General features: G+C 40.7%; 2 protein-coding genes across 2 annotated transcripts in view; both read left to right on the top strand.

The window, feature by feature from the left end:
- The first annotated feature begins 5,835 nt into the window (after positions 1-5,835).
- Positions 5,836-13,130, top strand: sall4 (spalt-like transcription factor 4). The gene is made up of 4 exons (XM_034173395.1): positions 5,836-6,053; positions 8,370-10,832; positions 10,907-11,205; positions 11,327-13,130. Exons 1-4 carry the CDS (start codon positions 5,987-5,989, stop codon positions 11,759-11,761), a joined length of 3,264 nt encoding a protein of 1,087 aa, XP_034029286.1. The 5' UTR covers positions 5,836-5,986; the 3' UTR covers positions 11,762-13,130.
- Positions 13,131-20,532: 7,402 nt separating this feature from the next.
- Positions 20,533-20,686, top strand: part of LOC117513070 (probable phospholipid-transporting ATPase IIA) — an 86,279-nt gene continuing 86,125 nt past the window's right edge. Inside the window, exon 1 of the mRNA XM_034173394.1 lies at positions 20,533-20,537. The gene's annotated coding sequence lies outside the window, so the exon portion shown is untranslated. The remainder of the gene's footprint in view (positions 20,538-20,686) is intronic.

Below are 20,686 nucleotides of genomic sequence, written 5' to 3'. Positions count from 1 at the left end.
GGTTTTCAAGTGCATGTATTCCCATCAGTATGCTGTTACTGTTTCTGGCTGGGTGATTAAAACCAAGGTATGACATCGTGAGGTGAAGAGATCACAAGACATGCAAGTAATTCAACTACAATTATCAGATGTGGTACTTTGGTGGTGGTTAACGCTAGTGGTAGCTAGCAGATTGTTAGCTAATATGCCGAGTGCTAGCTAGTTAAAGTTAACTATTATTAACGTTACCTAAAGTCTCTTAAATATATCCTCTGGAATGCAGAAGAATGTAAAAAGTCTGAGAAGCATCTTCTTCATTTCACAAAACCAAAATCACAAAAGCTACTACAAAAAGTGACTGGAGCAAAGAAGAAATGTTACTTCCCCAGCCCAGGCTGGTACCCATGTACAGCTGGGTGGACTGGGATAATGCAGATAAAGTTTCTTGTTCATGGATATGGATACGTAGTGTAAGTGGGAATCAAACCCAGGTCTACATATTGGTAGCCCAACTCCTTGTCCCAAAGAGCCCACATCAGCCTACTGTTGGCCTGCATTTGTAAGATAAAACACGTTTGACTTGTCTTATTTATCTGGTAGAAAACAAGTTGTTGATGTAAACGGTACTATATCCAGGGAACGTTCTATCAGTTGTGGTGTTCCGCAGGGGTCGATACTGGGGCCGCTTCTGTTCCTGATTTACATCAATGACATGCCTGGCGCTGTCAAGTGTAAGTTGCTGCTTTATGCAGATGACACAGCACTGCTTGTTTCGGGTAAGGACGTGTCGGAGATAGAGGCGACCCTTAGTGCCGAGCTTGCCGCAGTCCAAGAATGGTTGATAGATAACAAGCTATCATTGCACCTAGGTAAAATGGAATCAATACTGTTTGCATAAAAGCACAGGCTAAAAAAGGGTAGTAGTTTACAAGTCAAGTGCGGCGGAGTTGACATTGAATCAAGGCAGCAAGTAACTTATTTAGGCGTAATGTTGGATCAGTCTCTCTCAGGCGATGCTATTTCGGATAAAGTTGTTTCAAAATGTTCAAACAAAGTTAAACTTTTATACAGAAATGCTCAAAAATTTGATTTGAAAACTAAGAAACTCTTGGTTTCTGCTCTGATTCAATGCCACTTTGACTATGCTTGTTCTGCTTGGTACAGTGGTTTGTCTAAGAAATTTAAATCCAGACTGCAAGTGGCTCAGAATAAGGTTATTAGGTTTATGTTAAATCTTCCCCCATTTTTTATGTCTAAACTTTTAGTTGATAGTTATCAGGATTTTGTTTACTATTAATTTTTTTCTTTTTTCTCGAGGACCACAATGGAAATAAGTGTTTATGCTTTTTTGTGTTATCCTCGGCAATTTTATATCTTGTATGTATGTATTTTATGTACTTGTATTTTATTGCCAAATCAAATCAAATCAAGACTGTGACTGAATTAAGTCTGATTTTGTGCCTGTTTAACATATTATACCAATACTGATAATATAAAATGTTAAAAGAAGATAAATGTCCTTGTAAAGTACTTTTCTTTTCACGAATAAACTACAATTGTCAAACACAACATATAAAACTGGAGAAGTAAGAGGCTAATGTAAGGCTGAATAAAGTAGAAATGCACAACTACTGGTCAACAGACTCTCTTATATCAACATCAATGTATGTTTGTGAATGTGGCTGGAAATAAATCAGTCAATGGATCCTACTGGTTTCCAAGTGTTCTTAGCATATAGACAGTTTGAAATGATGATATCGATGCCATTCCAGGTACTGAGCTCACACAAGTGACTCATCAGTTACAATCAGATCAGTAATACAGTTTTGACTCGTCGAACTGACGGTTACAGATATCAGGATTAGAATCACGATGAGTCAAATCCAATGGCACGAGCCATGAGAGTGGGTGCTGCTGAGAAATCCTTCAGGAATCACTATGAACTTCAAAAAACTAAAATTCACTGAATTATTGGTGAAAATGAGCTTCACCCAACAAATATCTGATCAAGAAAAATTCTAACATTCATTATCTCTCTACACAAGAAATTTATCATCAAGCTAACAGCAGTGAGCATCAATAATGACGTGGCATTATAACACGAGCGTTTTTGTTTTGACTAAATGATCATTCATGATGTCTCTCTCCTGGTCGTCATAATATCTTTAAAGTAAATTACACTTAGTCATTACTTCTTTTATTATAATTATGTGGGTGTGGTTAATATCTTAAAAGCAATTATATAACTGAAATTCAAGATATATTCAGTTTAATTTGGACCATCACTGCATATTCAGACATATTCAGACATCAATAATTTGATAACTCATAATTTTAGATATCCTGAATGCAATTTGAGATGCCTCATTCTCAGGCCTGAGATGGTGTTTATCCACAGAGAAGCACCGTGGCACAGCAGCACGGTGGATTAGTGGTTAGCATTGTTGCCTCACAGCAAGAAGGTTATGTGCTTGATTCCCAATTGTGGCCTTTCTGTGTGGAGTTTGCATGTTCTCCCCGTGTTTGCGTGGGTTTGCTCCAATTTCCTCCCACATCCAAAGACATGCAGGTTAGGTGAATTGGAAACTTCAGTAATTGTTCAGGTCTCCCTTTGAAAAAGAGATCTCAATGGGACTAACCTGGATAAATAAAGGTTAAATTAAATATCTCAGGTTAATTCCTTTTGTAATCACAAGAACAAACCCCTCATTGACAATCGACTTCTATAACAACTTTGTGGAAAGCGACGTCACTAAAGTGGAAGAAGACTAAGGTAAGCCACTACATGTGTCTTTCGTCATTTTAAAAAGTTAATTTAAATTTACTGAGGTAAACAATGCCCATGTGTAGCTCTGCAGGGAATCATCTACATGCCACCAGACAGTTCTAATGAAAGTATTGTCTATTCAGTGGCAATAAGAAGCAGTTTATTTTGAAATTAGCTCCCTGTGGGCGCACATTTCAGCCACGGATGTTTTGGACTAAACACATTTCAGAGCTGGATTTTTTCACAGCAGAGAGTCACTTGGTTTTAATCAAGTAAAGGTGAATAATTTGTGTGATATCACAGAGAGAAATTAATCTACAGTATAACCTCACAAAAGTTAACTTTTTAAGCTACCATTAGGGCCAGGGATTCCCGTTTTATCAATACTCTGCAGAATGCTAAAACTTGTATCTTTCAATTATATGACTACATTTATTTTTATATTTAGGTGTGCGTCCTGCGTATATTATTGTCTGTGTCATTAACAATGAAAACAACCACATCTCACATTGTCAACTACACTCTGCCAATGTAGATGAGAGAAATTCTTCTCTCATGACCGGTATGATGGTTTTTCTACCAACAACATGTGAATGCAGCATTAGAGTGTGAAATATGTGATTTCTGGCCAAAATGTCAAGATGGGTCTGTCTGTTGACTGCAAGACAGGGGGGGACCGTGTAGGGGTGTAACTTGTAGTAGGGGTTATAAAATACCGCAGGAGTCAGATTTTGTGTGGCAAGTGTTGCCTACACAAACTCACTGTTTAAATAGTTAATGTATCATATTATGTACCGTATCTCTAACCCTTTTAAATTTCCAAACTTTGAGACAAATTTGGCTAAAAATTAGCTGCTTTTGCTACCTTCTTCCTATATCCAGTTTGCACATTTTGGCTTGCACTTTCTCCTCTGCTGTCGCTGGTGTCTAACCCTATAGTTTAGCTACAAGCGACAGAGGCAAAGTGACGAGCTGAAATTCATTTTCAATCAGAATAGGCATTTTGCAGTGACAAGAGACAAATGGCTGCTATGCTTCCAGTTAGGCAGCGCCAAAATAGACAAGAAGCCTATATGTTACAAATGCTGAGTGACGCAACATAGTGATTGTCAATTCAACTGAAGGCAACATATAATGTTTGATATTCTTCTCTTATATTTTGGAAAAGTAACACTTCTAACTCTAAAAAAGCTGTTTATGTAACCAGATAATATCTGTGAGGTGATTTACAAGACATCTTACCGAGATGTTAGCATGCTAACTAGTGATAAAGGAATGTTGCTGTAAAGGATGCTGGATTGAAACAAATCAACTGAACTTTGGTTCTCTCAAGCAGTCAAGCACAGAGGAAAAGCTCATATTGGCAGTGTCGGGTTTCCCCGTCTTTTATAATCTATCGTTAAAAATTGTGCACAATGACGCCAAGTTACCATGAGCCAGCCACACACCAGGAACAACAACAAGCAACACATGCCAACTGTTTCTTGCTAAAAATGTCCATAAAATGTCTTGTAAATCACTTCAGAGGTGTCATCTGGTTACACAAAACAACATTTTTTAGATTTAGAAGTGCTTAGTTCTCACTAAATTTTACAAAATATATGAGAAACATATTCCATTTATACAGAAACACAACAGTTTCAGAGCGTATTCTGCCATCTTGGATTATTTTGTTCTAGCACACAACCAGTTGACATCACGTTGCCCATTCACTTGGCTTTGGCAGTTGGCGTGTCACATCCCGCTGTATTTGAATAACATAAATTTCTTCTCTATTTAGGCTCCACCTGGTTGGCAGCAGAGTGACTGTTGCCTTTTGCCGCTGCAGAACGCCCACTCTCATTGAAAATGAACAGCAAGTCGTCACCTTGCCTATGTTGCTTGTAGCTAATGTGACCATAGGGACAGTCGTGTGGCTGGAGACAGATCCTGTTAGAAATGTCCACCTTATCACATTTTTTTTTCAAAGTTGTTACAGCTATAGCAGATGTAGCCCTAAATCTTGTGACTTTGCTCACGGTAGTTGCCATAATTGATGTTGCTAACTCCTCGCTAGTATAGTGGCAAGTATCTCCACCTGCCATGTGGCAAACTGGGGTTTGATTCTCCAATGGGGAGAGACTTTCCTTCATATCAACCAACATTTCTTGTTTTGGGTATTCTTTCCATTCATGTATCTCTGGAAAATTTGGGTGATTTGGGATATTATTTGGGCAGTGTGCTGGTGGCTTAGTGGTTAGCACTGTTACCTCACAGCAAGAAGATCATGGGATCAATTCCTGCCTGTGGCTTTTCTGTATGGAGTTTGTATGTTCTCCCCGTGTTTGTGTGGCTTTGCTCCGGCTTCCTGCCACATCCAAAGACATGGAGGTGAGGTTAAGTGGAAACTTTATAATTGTCTAGGTCTCCCTTGAAAAAGAGATCTAGATCTCAGTGGGACTGACCTGGTTAAATAAAGATTAAATTGAATTAGGGTTTTTGTTAGGTTTGGATGTCATGTCATCACCATAATAATAACCTACCAACACATACTTATGGTACCGTAATGATCAACTGCCTTTGTTTTCGTTTTTTGTTTTTACCTAAAATGTCCTAAGTCTGTACATTACTCTGGAATGTTCTCGTCTCAAATGTTCTGCACTTGTTTGCCCCACAGCCTGTGTATGTATGATAGTGTTCAAATTCAGTACTGGAACAGTTCATTCTTTGTTGCACCTATTGAAGAGTAGAACCCAAACACATCTTTTAAAAAAAAATCCAGAGTTTTGCTGTAACCTGCCAAAAGTTGCCAGAAACAAATAAACAAAATAAAGTGAAATCATCCTGTATATTTACAAACGTGAATTTGGGAGATCTGTCACGTGACTCAAACCCTTCCAGGTAAATGTTCACGCAACATTGCCGTGATTTTATTTATTTATTAATTTATTTTTAAACTTTGCTCATGCGGGTGGCAGTATTTTGTCCTGAAGGGGTCGCTGTTATTGCTGACCCTCCCTCCGTCCGCTCGCTGCTCGTGGCTCCTCCCGCCTCCTCATCAATAGGGAGCGCGTTCGAATAATGTGCGAGCACTTGGACTGGAGCCAATCAGCTGTCAGGGCACCGCGATAAATCGCAATGCATTATTGATAATAATAATTACGGTGACATGCGCATTTCTGCTGGAGGGGGGCCAATTTTTTCCAAGTTGAAGAAGAGGAGGAAATTTGTTCGGAACTCTTTGCTCCGGATGGTCGCACCATGTCGAGGCGCAAACAAGCCAAACCGCAGCACATCAACTCCGACGAGCCCGAACCGGCGGAAAGCGGTGAGTTTCCACACGGCAGCAGGAGAGGAAAAGGGGGGAGCAGGAAAAAAACACAGAGCAGAAACCTATCGACGTTTTCTGTGTAAAGTTGGGGGTTTGACTTCACATTGTTCTTCCGTCGCACTTTGACCTGTTTGCCGTCCTTTTGGAGAGTTGACCGATTCGGAAATCATTTAATACAGGTGCTGCTGCGCGAGACGCTCCTTCCACAAAGGCAACACACTGTAACTTACTTTTAACTACTTTTTAAAATCTCACTTTTAACCGCTAAAAAAGTATTTATTTCTTATTATTTATTTTCGGGGGGGGGGGGGGGGGGTTGTTGTTTCATTTAGTGTGGCTCGCGCTCGGCACAATCTCTTTGATCTTTGCCGTCGGGCACATGTCGCTACCTGTTGATTTATTAATTAATTTCAATAAATTCGGCACCTCGGCGGAAACGAAATGACTTAATCAACTGGTTCTAAAAGTTCTTCACGTCCTCACTCTGAGTTGAATATTGTGTCATGTTAAGCTCTTATATTTCCAGTGGTTTTGGTTTAAAAAAAAATCAGCAGTGTCTTTTGATCTTAAAATAAAAAGGTGCATACAGTGACGTTTTAACCCTTCAAAAAATAATAAATATACACCAAAAAAGTATACGCAAAGCGACTGTGTGGTAAGCTGACCTAAAAGGCAATAAATCCCCCCGTTTAATGCATGACTGTTTCCTTTGGTACATATGTGGAGAGGTGGGGGATGGAGCCCTGGCCCTTTTTGTGGAAACTGGGTGGGGGTGCGTTTTGGTTTTACCACATGCAGCGCTGCCACAGACTTCATCTTCATCTCAACAGTACTGTAGAGTGTACTTTTTGTGCTAAGGTCTATTTTTTGATGGGGCCTCATGTAGGCTACTCAATGTTTTAATCTGACCTCGTGTCACTGTGATCCTGCAGGTCATGCGCCGTCAAGTGGCACACTTAGCGCGTTTCGTCCTGGGCTTTTGTTGGAAATGTGTTGTTTCTATTATAGTGTGTGTGTGTGTTCAGTGCTTAGAACAGCATTTATTTATTTTTTTATCATTGGGAGTTTTCACTCTACCTGCCATGTAATTTATTGTTCTCTCACGGATGAACAGAATTAAACTTTTCTCAACCTAGTGCTTCCTGGTGAGCAATTAAGTCTTAACAGTTTACTTGGCCAAATGCAAACAGGTGGTGTGCCCTCCCCTCATACACACACACATTACCATTTGACAATACACCCAGTGGTAAAATGGCCCCTCAGTTAGTACACAAATTAAAATGCACATTTGGAGCCCTTATTAGGGTTTCTCAAGTTGTGAAACTTCTGGAGAGTGAGTCAGCCTACATTAGATTACCCTTTCTGTTTCTTCAAGTAGCCTTTTTTTTTTTTGGTTACTTATTTTTGTACTGACTGGGACAACCACTGAAGCAAACCTTACATTCATTATGGAATCTGGGTTCACCATCCACAATTTGGTGTTGCAAGAAGGTGTTGGTAAGTAATGCGGAGTTGCGTGAGGAGCTTTTTATGTTGAGAGAGGGGGGTTTATGTCTGAAGAAAGGTAATTAAAAGTTCTCAGCACTGTTGTTTCCTGAGCATTGTCTTTGGTGTTACCAAAAGTTGATGATTGCCCTCTATTGGCTCTGATGGAAACATGCACAGACCTTGAATGATTGCACAAATAAAATAGGCCTAGAGCTTGGCTTATACAGGATTTTACACACCCATTTTTGATATTTGATGATTCTGAAAGTATATATGCAAATATATTGACCCCCCCCCTCAAAAAAAATGCATAGCATAAACAAAGATGTCCCGTAACAGTAGTTTTGTGGCGCTTTTGTAATGAGTCATGCCCACAAACACAGTTAATTATCCTGCTCAGTCTTGTTCTGTCAGTTAATTGTGTTCCACAAAGGTGTTGACAAGAGGCACTGTAGAGCGCCTTCTGGTGGACAAACTGTGCACAGATAACAGCATGTCATAGTTGATCTGTCTCTTTTTGTCACTTATTGGCCAAAACCACTTTATCAGCAAGTGGCTCATTGGCTAATTATAGCGGCTTGTCAATATATTGGTCAGGATCAAACTACAGTCATCAAGCGTGCTTCTCTGTGCTGACAAGAAATAAATGGTACATTCTAAAGAAGTGGATGTAAGGTGGCACTTGCATTTGCTTTTTATGGCATTTTGAATTTTCTGTGTTGCAATTTTGCAAGGCCCTAAATTGCTCCCATTTTATTTTTCTCTGTTTCTTGGTCATTAGGCATTACCTGCATATATTTACTTAATTTCATTATCCTGTTTTAGGAGTTCTTCAAGACGATCAAGGGGAGGAAGCTGGAAATGAAATGAAGAGGTTCCGAATGGAAGATACAAGAGTCTGTAAGAGGTGTTGTGCTGAATTCTTTGACGAAGATGAATTTCTGGAACATGAGAAAAATTGCACAAAAAGCCAGCAAGTGGTCATCATGAAAGATGGAGCTGGCAATGAAATGGCTGAAGAATATTCACAAGGTTCTCCTGAAGGCCTCATTAGTGACCATGATGATAGCCCATCCAGCAATCATTCATTAACGCATGCTAGTACAGAACATCTGGAAAGAACAGAAGACTCCAGCATGAACGCAGAGGACTCAAGCCAACAGGATCAGGCAGAGATGTCTGCTAGTCCGGAGGTGTCATTCCAAAACTCACCAAAATTACAAGACTCAAATGTCTCTCTTGAGGCCTCTAGTGATGGTAAAGTAAATGTCACCCAACATTCTTCAAATCCTACGACTCTGACCTCACCACACGATGCCCTGCAGGCCATCCCTATGATCCTGGAGCAGTTGGTGTGTCTCCAGCAGCAACAGCTACAGCAAATCCAACTCACAGAACAGATTAGACTTCAAGTAGCCATGATGGCCCCACAGGGTCTCAAGACATCAGTAGCTGTAGCAGTGGACCCTCTAAAAGCCCTTGGTGCTCACCTCTCTCAACAGCTATCTGCTGCAGCAGCTCTGATAGGTAAAAGGACTGGCGGCCAAAGACACTCTGTGGAGACGATGAAGCAAGTTAAACTACCTCAATCTACTGGCATCCCTACTTCTCTAGCTGGAGAACTGGGAGTGGTGACCTCTAAAACTGACATTTTGAAAAGCATTCCAGATCTGGCCAGTCGTTTACCAGCTCTACTGCCTCAGTCGCCAGGTATTGTGGCTTTTCCCAGCTCATTCTCTGGCCTCCAAGCAGGGATTGATGCCTCAAAAAAAGTGAAGACCAAAATGCTCAGCATCCCATCAGAATCAAAGAATGCTGAGTCATTATACAAGCACAAGTGCAAGTACTGTGGCAAGACCTTTGGTAACGACAGTGCTCTCCAGATTCATCTGCGGTCTCACACTGGTGAAAGGCCTTTCAAATGTAATATCTGTGGAAACCGCTTCACAACCAAAGGAAATCTTAAAGTGCATTTCCAAAGGCATAAAGATAAGTATCCTAACATTAGCATGAACCCTCACCCTGTGCCAGAGCACCTTGATAACATACCCACCAGTAGTGGTATTCCTTTTGGAATGTCTGTGCCCATAGATGAGTCAAATATGACCGACTTCAAGCCTGTGTTTGGGCATCCAGCTGCTGGGTTCCACCAATCATCCATAACAGCCTTTAAGACAACATTTGACAGCTTTGGTGGGGACCAGTTCCCTCAGAGACCATCCCCATCAACAAGTGATAGTGGCCCATCTGTTTCGTCAAATTTGTTTAGTCAAGATGTGGGGCTGGATCAGAATCAGAAGGATGACAAAGATGTGATTGGGGCTATGCATCATATGGATGGCAATGCAGTATCAGTAGAACAAAGCTCTGGAACAGCAAAACTTCAGCAGATGGTGGATGGCCTGGAAAAGAGGACCGGTGACCCCAATGAGTGTGTAATCTGCCATAGGGTGCTCAGTTGCCAGAGTTCCCTGAAGATGCATTATCGCACTCATACTGGTGAGAGGCCCTACAAGTGCAAAATCTGTGGCCGTGCTTTCTCTACCAAGGGCAACCTCAAGGCCCATTATGGCGTGCATAGGGCTAACACACCTCTTAAAATGCAGCACTCATGTCCCATTTGCCAGAAGAAGTTCACCAATGCTGTGGTTCTGCAGCAGCACATACGGATGCACATGGGTGGACAAATCCCCAACACGCCAATGCCAGAAAATCAGTTTGAAGCTGCAGAAACAATGGACTCCCCTTTACAAGAGAAGTCCATGGAGATAAATGGCTTTGATGCAGGTATTGAGGACCGTGAGACAGAATTGAAGTCCCAGAAGCCAAATGATACTTCAAATTTCTCCCCACGCGCTCCTGAGGAACATGCCCAGAAACATGCTGCTCCTTCTACATTTTCCAGCCTAGATGTTTTGAAGAACCTCACCTCTGCTCTTGCTTTAAAACGCCAAAGTAGCACGGCTTCAGAGAGTGACGGAACATCAAAAGAGTCCCCCTCAGCTCCTAAGGAGCATGAATATCAGAATGGCCGTAGCCCTACCGTTTCTGACTCAGCCATGTCATTTCACTCATCTTCTCCAGTAAACGGCAACATGGGCAACAACAAGTCTCCAGAGGATGCCACTGGTGAGGAGTTTGCTCATTGTCGGTTAAAGCAGGAATCCGATAGTGGTGGTCAAGATGGCAATGAGTCAAGTGGAGCCCTTGACCTAACTGCTTCCAGCAGCTTCACCCCAAAAGGAATTAAAGAAGAACCTGGCATACCTTACACAAATGGAGACTACGGTGAGTTCATTAGCTTTAAGAATACATTTACATCTGTGATGTTTAATATCTAATTTTATTTTGTTGTATCATAGGCAACGTGCCTTTCATGAGGATTCCTTCAAGTCTGACCAATCTGGAGATGAAGATTCCTCCAGAGAATCCTCTGGGCCCACATGGCTTGTTTACCTCACATATGGCTCAGGGAACTACCGTGCCCCCATCCATCTCGAGTACACCTCGGCGATCGACCAAACAGCACATGTGTAATGTCTGCGGCAAAAACTTTTCCTCTGCCAGTGCGTTACAGATACATGAACGTACTCATACAGGGGAGAAACCATTTTCCTGCAACATCTGTGGCAGGGCTTTTACCACAAAAGGAAATCTAAAGGTAGGTTTGTGATTGGATATAAAATGTTGCATTGAAAAGTTTTACCGTAGTCCGTTTATCTTTGTACTTGTATCATGGGTATAGAATTTTTGTTATTGAGAGAGATTTGTCTTTGTTTAAGGTGCATATCGGTACCCACATGTGGAACAGCTCATCACGACGAGGCCAACGTCTGTCTCTGGAAAATCCCATGGCCCTGATGGCTATGAGCTCAGAACCCAAGATGATTCCTGAAATCATGCAGCCGCCCAAAGAAATGAGTGCTCCACCAATGAACTTCGATCCCTCTATGTGGAACCAATATGCTGCCGCCTTCAGTGGCGGTCTAACCATGAAGACCAATGAAATATCTGTGATCCAGGGTGGCGGTATCCCACTCCATGGGAGCTCTGCCGGTGGACCATTGATTGGCTCTACTGGAGGCCTCATGAAGATGGACGGCTCTCATTCAGGCTTGCCAGCCACCATGACTGAAATCGAGAAGAACAGCTCTGACAGTGTGCCGAAATCACAGCTCCCACATTTCATGGAGGAGGGTAAAATCGCAGTTAATTAGGTTCCCAGTTGCTCATCCCAATTCAGTTTGTGAATGTCTTTTGAATGAGGTACAATCAACTTTTATTTTTTATGTTTTATAATGTTTTCTCAGTGCAGCTCTTTCCCTCCTGATCTGGACAATTCTCAAGTGTTATTTTAGTTGACCTTAATATAACTACTGTAGATGTATTTTATTTTTTACATATGCGGGTATTTTTCTTCCTGTGACTTCGTTGGGTGTCTTCAGAGTTTGAATGTATGACTTACTTGAAAACTACTTTAATTCAGACAGTCTCCCTGATACTTTTTGAAGGATTCTGACTTGACAGGAAAAGTTTCAGGGTGTGAATATTTTAAGGACTTCACGTTCCAGTGTTCAGATGTAATGGTGACGTTGATCATGTGTGTCAGTTTGACTACTTGTGTGCCATAGGTTTTATGACATTGTATGTGTTTGGGTTTTGTTTTTAAGTGGTAAATGATGACTTATTTTGAAGGCTGTTGGCATCAGTTTAGAAACTGCAGTTATTTGACAGACTAATCACTCTGTCAGATGAAGGTTGCAACTGTCTGGTTTTGATTAGAGTACAAAATGGGCCTCCATCTTCTTTTGCATGAGTGCCAAGATAAAGTGCCTAACCTGAACTGTACATGCGGATGATAATTATGAAGGTCCTGTTAGACTGAATTAAATTATAGCAGCTTTTTTTTTAAGTTTTCACCCAGGTTTCAGATCGTCATCTTTCTTTTTTTTTCTATTCCACCTACAGAGTCAATTTAGTTGGCTGAGCTTTGAAAGCTGTTAGACTTGATGTTTTCATACCTGCACTTTATTTCAGGTTTTGGTTACCAACTGCGCCGTGTAGCTGCATTTCAAACCCACTGCTTTTTTTTTATGGTCAGTAAATGGCAGCATTTTTGTCAACAGTGGTTTTTAATAGATTTTGTTTTTGGACAACATTTACTTCAACAGGTTGAGTTTTGTAGTTTTCTAGGTTATCAACTTGTAGCATCTATTTATTTATAATAAAATGCTTGAGTTTAGGGGCCAAGTTCTACCTCATTTCAGTTTTTACTTTATGACCCCTAATCTCTGTGTGCTGTATTGTACATTTTCCGATACATTCTGACCTTTTTTTTTTTATTTTATTCTCAACCTGCTGAGTTGAACAGTAATGAATGTATCACTGGACACTTTACACAATTCAGAGTGGTCATAGTACTTGTAGGTCCCTGCTGTACATTCCTTGTCGATTATGCATTTGCCAAGTTGTGCCTTTGTTTAGCAAACCATGTCAAAACTGTAAAACTTGTCTCTACAATTCAAGTAATGTTGTGCCAGTTTGACCTGTTTACAGTGCTTTTTTTCTCTCTTTCAGTGTTTCCTTGGAAAAAAAAAACAGATTTTGGAGAAAAAATAAATTAACACAAAAAACATGTGACTCTTTATTTTTTTTTTTTCCCCAGCATTTTATTTATTTTCGTTACTTCATCAAAGGATTTTGTAGAAACTAATGGGCCTGTAGCTGAATATGGTAGAATCCACATTTTTTTTGATGGTGTCTTTATCTGCTGAAATGTGAAACCTCTTATATCACTCCCAGAGGTTTCTGCAAAATCACAGCATCTGTATGTCAAAGCAGTCATTTCCATAGCTCGACCTTCAGATCACATGAATTAAAGTCTTGCATGATGCACCAGTGGCCTTTAATCTCCTTTTGCATTTTAAATGGAAAAAGTATTTGCATCTAGACCTGACGCATCCTGTAGGGGTGCGTGTGCGTATAGTCCATCTTAAGACAACAGGTAGGTTTAAGACGACGGCTGCTTGCATTACAATGTGCATGTCCATGTTTCAGACAAATTTTAATCCAATTCAAATGCAGTACCACACATCATGCACATCCTCACTGTTGTAAACCCTCTGACAGAGGGGTCATACTTGTTTTGGGTGGATGCAGCGAATACTCTTAAGACTGCATAATCCAGACTAAAGGATAAATTGGAAAATGACTGACGAGCTGCTGAATGTTAACTGGTGGCAAGTTATTTGCAGAACACAAGTTTATGAAAGTTTCTACAGCTGAAAACAGTTTAACTGATGCTCAAATCTATAATGTAATTCTTCAGTTAATGACTCTACCTTTCACTTTTTTAAAATCTGAAAATAAACACTTGTTTTGTGCTGTGACTGCTCTTCTCACATTTTATTTGCATTTTCCATAACATCCCATACTTTTTCAGATTTTTTTTGGAGTAGTAAATGGGCAACAAAATTGTTCCCTTAAAGTGGCTCACACCTGGATGATTGGCATTCAGCTTGTGATTGAAAGGGAAATGGGTTCATATTTTTGAAATCATTTAACAGCAAACAATATAAAATCATTAAAGCTGTACAGCCTTTCAAATTTCACTAAACTGACAAAATTTAGCTTCCACTGAAATCCAAGCATTATAATGTGTGTTTATTTTTGTAATGTTTTGCAAAATGACAACTCATTTTAATGAACAGAACTTATTTATACCTGGGGGGAATTTCATGGCAAATATTTTCTTTTCCTTCTTACACAGTCTACAAGAGGAATCACATGTACGCATGCATGACATTTTGAGATTACATTTGACCCTGACCCACTTGCGTGATGCACGTCGGGATGTGCACGCTCACATCCGTAAGATGTCTTGTAAATGAGTGCAGAAGTGTTACCTGGTTTCAACAATAGTGGTGTAGATGTAGAACTGTTTATTTTTAGCTAACATTTACAAAATATATGAAACGTACTAGATTTATAGAGAAATTAGCTGTTTTGGAGTGTTTTCTGTTATCGCTGTTCATTTTGTTTGAGTGAGCAGCCAACTGACATCTTGCTGCCTTTTTTTCTCTCTGAGTGGCAGTCACTGTGTGCTTCCCAGCATCCCTCACGCATATCTGGGCCAACCCTCATGTGAATAGCCGTTTCCAGACAGTGTTGATTTTGATTGTATTGGTGATATCATATTATGAATACCTTATTGGATGCTCACATACACACACTCATCTTCAACCGCTTACGCCAGTTAAGGGTTGTGGGGGCTGGAGACTATCCCAGCAGTCATAGAGCATGAGGCAGGATACACCCTGGACAGGACGCCAGTCTGTCGCAGGTCCACATCGCCCTATGTACAATTGAAAGTCCAGCTAACCTGCGTGTCTTTGGATGTGGGACACAAACACGGGGAGAACATGCAAACTCTACACAGAAGGGCCACAGGTGGGAATTATACCCATGACCTTCTCTCTGTGAGGCAACAATGCTAACCATTAATCCACCATGCTGCCCCTTATTTTGATAGTAAGGAATACAAATACAGTGGTGCTAAAAAAAGAAAATTATTCTTATGACTTAAATCAGAAAAAAAAAAAACAGGCCATACAGTGTTAAAGTTTTGGCTTGAGAGGCATCTTTAGATTTAACCTTTTTTGGGGGGTGGGTAGCAATTACACTGGCAGCAAGCATTATGTCGCCATCACTCCGGCAACTGGAATTTTTTTTCAACGTGTTGAGCACAGAGTCAAATTCAACCAGGCCCCACTATGTGCGTGCACAGAGTCGTCGTGGCAAGGAAGATCATCTCTTGATGGATACCCAGACGGGATGGTACGTCCTGACATGACTGCACAGAGTAACTGAAAGTGGAAGGCATTACTATTTGGCCAGCCGACATAGGTCAGGTCAAAGGTGCACTGGCCCATGTCACTGCTACCCTAAGCCTTTCTGTATCTGATGAGAGAATACATGGCAGCAGTAGGGGTGGTATATGGGCTGATTGATTACTAGCATGAATTGGTGCATCCGCTATATGTCATGAGGCATAAATGGCACCGCTGCCACTTGGCTCAGTGTGGTACCTCCAACACACTGGTGGAACAAGTTCGTATGATGTGTCCAAGATTTTTTATAACTGTAGGGATAGCAACTGAGGGTTTGGTAGCTCGCTTGCCGAACTCACACTTGATTAATAATTTTTGGCTATCATGCCAAAGATTTTTTTAAGCGAGAGTGAACAAATCTTCAGTACTGTGAGAACACCTCTACAGTACATCTGTCATTTATTAGTGTAATGAATTAGAAATCCAGAGACAGGACATTCTTTTTGAATTGATCTTTATTCTTATTGTTGACCCTCAGTTGGGGGGCGGGGGGGGGGGGGGGGTAGCTAAGCATTGGAAGTCCTGGCTGATAAAAGGTTTTTGAAGTGGATATTCTTCTGTGACTGGAAGAGGACTTACTTTGGCTATTTGTCCAGAACATGCTGTGACGGGTGCACAAGAGTGACGCGGCGGGTCTGGGGGGAGTTATGGTTAGGGGCTGGATTACAAATCGCAAAATAAAAAAACCTTGTCACGAAAATATTAAAAACCCAGTGACCCGGTAAAGTGGGTCACGTGATGACATCATTGCGCTCAACCAGTCACAGCATGTTCCGGACAAATAGCTAAAGTAAGTCCTCCTCCGGTCCCGGAAGAATATCCACTGCAAAGGATTTTGGTATCATTCCCTGCCACGAATTGTTATCTATCCACCTGCCTGCTGCTTCTTCTTTTTGGGTTTGAATAGCAGTTGTCAAACCAGTTTATAGGTGCAAGAGCACCACCTGCTGGAATTAAGTGTAGAACAAGATTAGACATCAACAAACACCTTAACTCTGTTAGTAGCTTATCTTGTTAGCCGGCACTGACGTGAAGGAGGGCATTAGTGGGCAGAGTGCACCGATGCCAGGGCCGTACCCTGGGTTACAAGGTGTCTCTAATGCCCCTGATCCATGACCATCAAATCTACTCAGAATGTTTAAAAACACCTTTATTCATGGCATTCACCACTCTAGCCAGGTAGTCCATGGGCCAAGCAGGTTTTCTTAGAATACAGCCTCAGTGTACCAGTGTACTACACTAAAATGTATGATAACCATCCCAGGGTGTTAGCTGTAGCCAGCGAGGGGTCAATGAAGAATTACAGAGGTCAAACTTTAAAAATGCTCCAGTCATGTTGAAAACTATATCACATTGCTTGTCTGATCATAAGGATTCTAAAAAGGTATAGTTTGGACTATCTATGACGGAATGTTCTGGAGTTATGGGGTAAACACAGCAAAAATGGTGACAAAGGTCAAGTTCAGTTTGTACAGGGGTCAAAATTTAAAGTTGCTCCAATTTCAGTAAAAAAATGATGCAAATTATTGTTTGGGTTAATAGGGTTCTAATAAGGAATAGTTTGCACCATCTGTCATGCTTAGTTATCATGTTACAGGGTAACATATGACACATGTCATAGAATCCAATGGATGTTGACCTTGTTTGACCTTTACTTTGGAGACCAAACATTCAACACAGTCAAAACTATTCTATTTATTAATCCTTTTATTTCAACCAATAATTTGCATCATTTTTACTGAAATTGGTGTAACTTTAACTTTTGACCCCTGCGCAAACTGAAACTGATCTTTGTTACCATTTTTGCCATTTATACCCCATAACTCCAGAACGTTCCATCATAGATAGTCCAAACTATACCTTTTTGGAATTGTTATGATCAGACAACTAATGTGATATAGTAATGTGATTTTCAACATGATTGGAGCATTTTTAAAGTTTGACCTCTGTGTAATTCTTCATTGACCCCTACCTGGGTACAGCTACCACCCTGGGATGGCTATCATACATTTTTGTGTCGGCCATGGTACACTGAAGCTGGATTCAAAGTGTCATTTCTTACCTTTAAGTGGTACTGATTAGGTCAAAATTGATGACTGGCTCATGGACTAAGGTGTCAAGTGTACTATTGCGTTGCCAATGATGATAGGTGAGTTCATCCCTTAAGACATCATCTTTATCAATCAATCAATCAATCAATTTTTTTATATAGCGCCAAATCACAACAAACAGTTGCCCCAAGGCGCTTTATATTGTAAGGCAAGGGCATACAATAATTATGTAAAACCCCAACGGTCAAAACGACCCCCTGTGAGCAAGCACTTGGCTACAGTGGGAAGGAAACACTCCCTTTTAAAAGGAAGAAACCTCCAGCAGAACCAGGCTCAGGGAGGGGCAGTCTTCTGCTGGGACTGGTTGGGGCTGAGGGAGAGAACCAGGAAAAAGACATGCTGTGGAGGGGAGCAGAGATCAATCACTAATGATTAAATGCAGAGTGGTGCATACAGAGCAAAAAGAGAAACACTCAGTGCATCATGGGAACCCCCCAGCAGTCTACGTCTATAGCAGCATAACTAAGGGATGGTTCAGGGTCACCTGATCCAGCCCTAACTATAAGCTTTAGCAAAAAGGAAAGTTTTAAGCCTAATCTTAAAAGTAGAGAGGGTGTCTGTCTCCCTGATCTGAATTGGGAGCTGGTTCCACAGGAGAGGAGCCTGAAAGCTGAAGGCTCTGCCTCCCATTCTACTCTTACAAACCCTAGGAACTACAAGTAAGCCTGCAGTCTGAGAGCGAAGCGCTCTATTGGGGTGATATGGTACTACGAGGTCCCTAAGATAAGATGGGACCTGATTATTCAAAACCTTATAAGTAAGAAGAAGAATTTTAAATTCTATTCTAGAATTAACAGGAAGCCAATGAAGAGAGGCCAATATGGGTGAGATATGCTCTCTCCTTCTAGTCCCCGTCAGTACTCTAGCTGCAGCATTTTGAATTAACTGAAGGCTTTTTAGGGAACTTTTAGGACAACCTGATAATAATTACAATAGTCCAGCCTAGAGGAAATAAATGCATGAATTAGTTTTTCAGCATCACTCTGAGACAAGACCTTTCTGATTTTAGAGATATTGCGTAAATGCAAAAAGGCAGTCCTACATATTTTTTAATATGCCCTTTGAATGACATATCCTGATCAAAAATGACTCCAAGATTTCTCACAGTATTACTAGAGGTCAGGGTAATGCCATCCAGAGTAAGGATCTGGTTAGACACCATGTTTCTAAGATTTGTGGGGCCAAGTACAATAACTTCAGTTTTATCTGAGTTTAAAAGCAGGAAATTAGAGGTCATCCATGTCTTTATGTCTGTAAGACAATCCTGCAGTTTAGCTAATTGGTGTGTGTCCTCTGGCTTCATGGATAGATAAAGCTGGGTATCATCTGCGTAACAATGAAAATTTAAGCAATACCGTCTAATAATACTGCCTAAGGGAAGCATGTATAAAGTGAATAAAATTGGTCCTAGCACAGAACCTTGTGGAACTCCATAATTAACTTTAGTCTGTGAAGAAGATTCCCCATTTACATGAACAAATTTTAATCTATTAGACAAATATGATTCAAACCACCGCAGCGCAGTGCCTTTAATACCTATGGCATGCTCTAATCTCTGTAATAAAATTTTATGGTCAACAGTATCAAAAGCAGCACTGAGGTCTAACAGAACAAGCACAGAGATGAGTCCACTGTCCGAGGCCATAAGAAGATCATTTGTAACCTTCACTAATGCTGTTTCTGTACTATGATGAATTCTAAAACCTGACTGAAACTCTTCAAATAGACCATTCCTCTGCAGATGATCAGTTAGCTGTTTTACAACTACCCTTTCAAGAATTTTTGAGAGAAAAGGAAGGTTGGAGATTGGCCTATAATTAGCTAAGATAGCTGGGTCAAGTGATGGCTTTTTAAGTAATGGTTTAATTACTGCCACCTTAAAAGCCTGTGGTACATAGCCAACTAACAAAGATAGATTGATCATATTTAAGATCGAAGCATTAAATAATGGTAGGGCTTCCTTGAGCAGCCTGGTAGGAATGGGGTCTAATAAACATGTTGATGGTTTGGATGAAGTAACTAATGAGAATAACTCAGACAGAACAATCGGAGAGAAAGAGTCTAACCAAATACCGGCATCACTGAAAGCAGCCAAAGATAACGATACGTCTTTGGGATGGTTATGAGTAATTTTATCTCTAATAGTTAAAATTTTGTTAGCAAAGAAAGTCATGAAGTCATTACTAGTTAAAGTTAATGGAATACTCAGCTCAATAGAGCTCTGACTCTTTGTCAGCCTGGCTACAGTGCTGAAAAGAAACCTGGGGTTGTTCTTATTTTCTTCAATTAGTGATGAGTAGAAAGATGTCCTAGCTTTACGGAGGGCTTTTTTATAGAGCAACAGACTCTTTTTCCAGGCTAAGTGAAGATCTTCTAAATTAGTGAGACGCCATTTCCTCTCCAACTTACGGGTTATCTGCTTTAAGCTACGAGTTTGTGAGTTATACCACGGAGTCAGACACTTCTGATTTAAAGCTCTGTTTTTCAGAGGAGCTACAGCATCCAAAGTTGTCTTCAATGAGGATGTAAAACTATTGACGAGATACTCTATCTCCCTTACAGAGTTTAGGTAGCTACTCTGCACTGTGTTGGTATATGGCATTAGAGAACATAAAGAAGGAATCATATCCTTAAACCTAGTTACAGCGCTTTCTGAAAGACTTCTAGTGTAATGAAACTTATTCCCCACTGCTGTGTAGTCCATCAGAGTAAATGTAAATGTTATTAAGAAATGATCAGACAGAAGGGAGTTTTCAGGGAATACTGTTAAGTCTTCTATTTCCATACCATAAGTCAGAACAAGATCTAAGATATGATTAAAGTTTATGTGTCGCAGTCTTGTTGCTAATGTTAGAAAGACAGAGTCTGTAGTAGAATGGAAGAAAATGTGCCATTTCAAGCCATGGATTTCCAAATTTCCTTGGCCCTCTGATCCCCCAGTGGGTGCTTTACACAGCACATTCAGAACATTCGCTTGAGTAACCACCCACCCAGTTAACAATCCTAGATACTGCCCTGTCAATGACCACATGGTACTTACCCGGTGATCCACATTTAGGAGACAAACATGTAAATTCAACCACATCCAGCTTCCACTCACCATCCTGCAGGTGGCAGTCACGTCTATGGGGGATTACATTGG

The sequence above is a fragment of the Thalassophryne amazonica genome, chromosome 6 (assembly GCF_902500255.1).
Source record: "Thalassophryne amazonica chromosome 6, fThaAma1.1, whole genome shotgun sequence".
Classification (NCBI taxonomy): Eukaryota; Metazoa; Chordata; class Actinopteri; order Batrachoidiformes; family Batrachoididae; genus Thalassophryne; species Thalassophryne amazonica.
Note: the sequence above shows the minus strand (reverse complement) of the source record. Positions and strands in the feature narration are given on the sequence as shown.

What these genes read in the sequence shown, in the direction of transcription:
- sall4 (XM_034173395.1), top strand. Translation starts at nt 5,987, where the DNA reads ATGTCGAGGCGCAAACAAGCCAAACCGCAGCACATCAACTCCGACGAG. An exon ending in TTACACAAATGGAGACTACG is followed by an intron (nt 10,833 to 10,906) that starts GTGAGTTCATTA and finishes GTTGTATCATAG; the next exon opens with GCAACGTGCCTTTCATGAGG. An exon ending in CCACAAAAGGAAATCTAAAG is followed by an intron (nt 11,206 to 11,326) that starts GTAGGTTTGTGA and finishes TCTTTGTTTAAG; the next exon opens with GTGCATATCGGTACCCACAT.